The sequence below is a fragment of the Rhagoletis pomonella genome, unplaced genomic scaffold, assembly GCF_013731165.1.
Source record: "Rhagoletis pomonella isolate Grant_MI unplaced genomic scaffold, Rhpom_1.0 Rhpom_scaffold_00016, whole genome shotgun sequence".
Lineage (NCBI taxonomy): Eukaryota > Metazoa > Arthropoda > Insecta > Diptera > Tephritidae > Rhagoletis > Rhagoletis pomonella.
In genome coordinates this window covers 4,790,337-4,794,140 of record NW_023458570.1, presented here as the reverse complement: position 1 = coordinate 4,794,140, position 3,804 = coordinate 4,790,337, and the positions used below count along the sequence as shown (strand labels likewise).

Genomic DNA, 3,804 nt, shown 5'->3' with positions numbered 1-3,804 from the left:
AAAAAAGGTCCGATGACTCCTCCAGCGAAAACAGCACACCATACAGTGACTTTGAGCGGGTGTAATGGCTCTTCGTGGGTTACACGCGGATTTTCAGTGCCCCAGAAGCGTAAATTTTGCTTATTTACGTACCCGCTAAGATGGAAATGGGCCTCATCACTCTTGATTATTTTTGATGAAAAATCATCTTCCTCTTGGTGGTGATTAAGGATGGCGTTCTGGAGCAGTGTAGCGTAACATTGTTTATTAACGTGTATTTCGCATGTGTTTACTACACAAATGTCAAAACAGAACTGACATTAGGGGCCAATCGCAAAATTTATAGCATTTTCTGATAGGAGGATTACTTTAGCGCCACCTTGTATATATACAAGAACTGCTCGTTTAATGTAATAAGATAGTTTCCAGTTTTCATACTAAAACCCTATGAAAATTCACTATTTTGCTACTATCTCCCTCACTACCAGCGTAACACTTTTCAGCTTTAAATCGGTCTGGCTCTTGCTTTAGCAACCGAATTAATGTCTGGCAAATTAATTTTAGATTCGTTAGAACTTAAACAACATCATATTAAATTTTGAGCTTTACTAAAATGAGTTGAAAAATAAATTTTTTTTTGTAAAAATTTACATCTGGCACAATGTTAGCAACGACGGACATTAGGGTGTCCCTAAAAAAATCAACTTTCCAATTTATATCGAGAAGCTTTAAGATAAACTAAGTAGGGCGAGGTTACCTTCAAACCTGCAAGTTTTGAGGCTGTTAATCAATAAGTTACGAGCAAAACCTGGCAAGGGATCTCAAACTGCAGCATACTCTTTCACAGCGAAGGATATAATGCAAGTACGGGAAAAAGCGCGTATTCCTACTCGAGTCAGCTGAAAAGTTTGTATGCCGAACGGAGATCGCTCCAAAAAACAGCCAAACGACGTGATTCTACTCAAATTTCAAGAGAAGTTGCTTTTGAAAGTAAATTTGGTGACTTATTTGATATTGCTCCAGTGGACGTGATGATTCAAATGAAGAATGAAGAAGACAAAAAGTTTTTAATATTACAACGAGAAAAAGGACGTGTTGGTTGTATGGGTTCCGTTGATGTGAAGCTTCATAAGAAAGAAAAGCGAACAGCAGAAAGAGAAAAGAAAGCTATGAGAAGGAAGGAACGCTGGCAACAAACAATGAAAATGGGTAAGTGAAATAAATTTTTTTCTTAATAATTTAATGGTTTTATCGTTTGTTTTGTAAAAATATTTAACTGTAAAATCTAATCACTGGAGCAAAGGATATAAGTACGGCTATGGAATTATTCGATTTCTTGAGAAAGTTGGTTAATCAGTCTTTTGGTTTATCACTTACTCCAATAATAAAGATTTTGATTACTTAATATATGATTAATATGTGATGAATTAAAACTTTTAATGATCTATTCTTCGCGCAGTCCTAATTTTTAATGATTGTGTTCACAGATGCCCAAACTGCCACCACAGATTCAGCTCAATCAGACAATACTGATTCCGTCGCGGAAGATCAGTCACATTCTGATGAAGCTGAGATTCCCTCCACTCAAGGATTGAGTACCTCCAACAACTTGATAGCAGGAACTGAAAAAAAGAAAAGGGGACGAAAAAATGCAATGTCGTCAAAATTGGCAAACATTCTGGAAGCTTCTAAAGTAAGCATTAGATCAGGGACAAAAATAGTTTTTTGCGCTGCTGAAAATTTCGACGTTAATACGTCTGAAATAAATGTGAACAAGAGCTCCATACACCGGGAAAGAACGAAATATAGAAATCAATCTGCAGAAAAAATTAAAAATGATTTCATAGAAAAACTTCCAAATAAATCCAAGTTAATGGTCCATTTTGACGGCAAGAGGATGAAATTAAGTGACGGAACTGTAATGGAACGATTACCCGTGTTCGGTAACTGGACCCGCAAGAGCAGTTGCTCGGCTCTCCGTCCCTTCCAGATGGAACAGGCTCTGCGCAAGCAAATGCAGTTGTTCTTTTACTTGAAAAATGGGGACTTTGTGAAATGGTGCAAGCTGTTTGCTCAGATACGACGGGGTCAAATACAGGTAAATTCATGTCAAATGAATATCTCTAAAATGCATAAAATTGCCGCAATAGTTGGTTTAAACAAAATTTTGAATAGACATGTATTTTTTCAACAGGACAGAGGAACGGTGTATTTGTTTTAATAGAGAAACAGCAAGGAAGAACACTGCTTTACTTGGCTTGCAGGCATCATATGGCAAAGATTATCTTGAAAAATGTGTTCGAAGTTTCTGTTAATGTGTCTTCAGGTCCAGAAGTTTCCATTTTTAAAAGATTTCCAAATCAGTGGCCCACTATTGACCAGAAAAAGTTCTTAATTGGGATAGCACATAAGAACATTCCTCCAATCCTACGAGAAAAATCAAATAAAATACTTCAGTTTGTGCAGCAAAAATTAACTGTAAGTTGATCTCTATTATTTTAATAGCCGTGTTAAACAGTATATTATTTCGTGTCATGTTTTAGGAAGATCATTGCCGAGACGACTATAAAGAGTTGCTGGAGCTTGTATGCATTTTTTTGGGAGGTACACCGCCACGAGGGATAAAATTTTACAAGCCTGGTGCGATTCATGAAGCTCGTTTCATGTCAAAAGCAATTTACTCGCTAAAAATTGTCATGTTTAAGAATCAAATAAAGTTGACAGCCAAGAAAGAAAAAGGATCGACAGCAGTGAGTGTATTTGTTGCTGTACTCTACGTAAAGTACTGGTTTACTGCAAGTGACGTAATAAGTGCGCCTCGAAACAACTTTCAATTTTTATTAGATTTGAAACTCTATGAGAAGACTGATAACTTAATTTCCAATACGGCTTTAAAGAAATTCAGTGGACATTTATGGTACATAAGTCAGGAGCTAACCGGATTAGCACTCTTAGATGATAGTCTGCACCTTTCAGTTAAAAGTAAAATGGTGAAAAAGATTTCGACAAAGACCTCCCGGAGTGAACCACCCTCTTCAAGAGCAATGGAGGGTTCCGGGTTACAACGCATAAAAGTAACATCGCAACACCTCAATAACTGGTTAAAAAATGATTTGAGTCATTTCGTTACTCCGAATACTATTAAACTCTTTGAAAGATTTGTATTATAATTCTGTTTCTTACACTCTGATCCTGGAACCTGGAATTTGCGAAAAGACTTTACAGAAGCTCGCAATTTTTTTCAAGTTTGAGTGTAACTAACGATTTTGCAGAAAGATGTGTGGCTTTGACGCAGGAATATATGGGCCAAGTTAAGTGCGAAACAAATTTCCAGGATTTACTTATTGTATCCCAGGCCTCACGTCGAGAGTTTTCAAGTTGTACTAAAGAATCTTTATCCAAAGACGCGTTTTGAAATTACTCGTATATTATATAATATTTGACAAATATTGAAATTTCAAACTACCAATTATATAAAAACACATGAGAAACAAGTAAGAAAGTCTAAGTTCGGGCGGAGCCGAACATTAAATACCCGGCGCAAGTATTAAATATATGTTTTCCACCTTTCCGAAAGCTACCGCTACATGATAAGCCGGGGTGTATACATTTTAAGTAAATTAGCGTCCTTAAATTTCGAAATATTGAAATTTCAAGCATTTCTGAAATTTACCGTTATATGAAAAGCGGCCTCAATTTTAGTCCGATTTCAACAATTTTCAACGGTTTGCTTTTATGTGGCAAGCACAATAACCATACCGAGCTTGGTACAAATTGCTAGAACGGTTAGCGAGATACATATATGTGATCACAAGTGGGCGGTGC

General features: G+C 36.6%; 1 protein-coding gene across 1 annotated transcript; it reads left to right on the top strand.

Moving 5' to 3' along the window:
• Positions 1–638: 638 nt before the first annotated feature.
• Positions 639–3,424, top strand: LOC118749459. Its single transcript, XM_036484259.1, has 4 exons — positions 639–1,188; positions 1,467–2,077; positions 2,174–2,457; positions 2,523–3,424. Exons 2-4 carry the CDS (start codon positions 2,035–2,037, stop codon positions 3,147–3,149), a joined length of 954 nt encoding a protein of 317 aa, XP_036340152.1. The 5' UTR covers positions 639–1,188; positions 1,467–2,034; the 3' UTR covers positions 3,150–3,424.
• Positions 3,425–3,804: the final 380 nt, after the last annotated feature.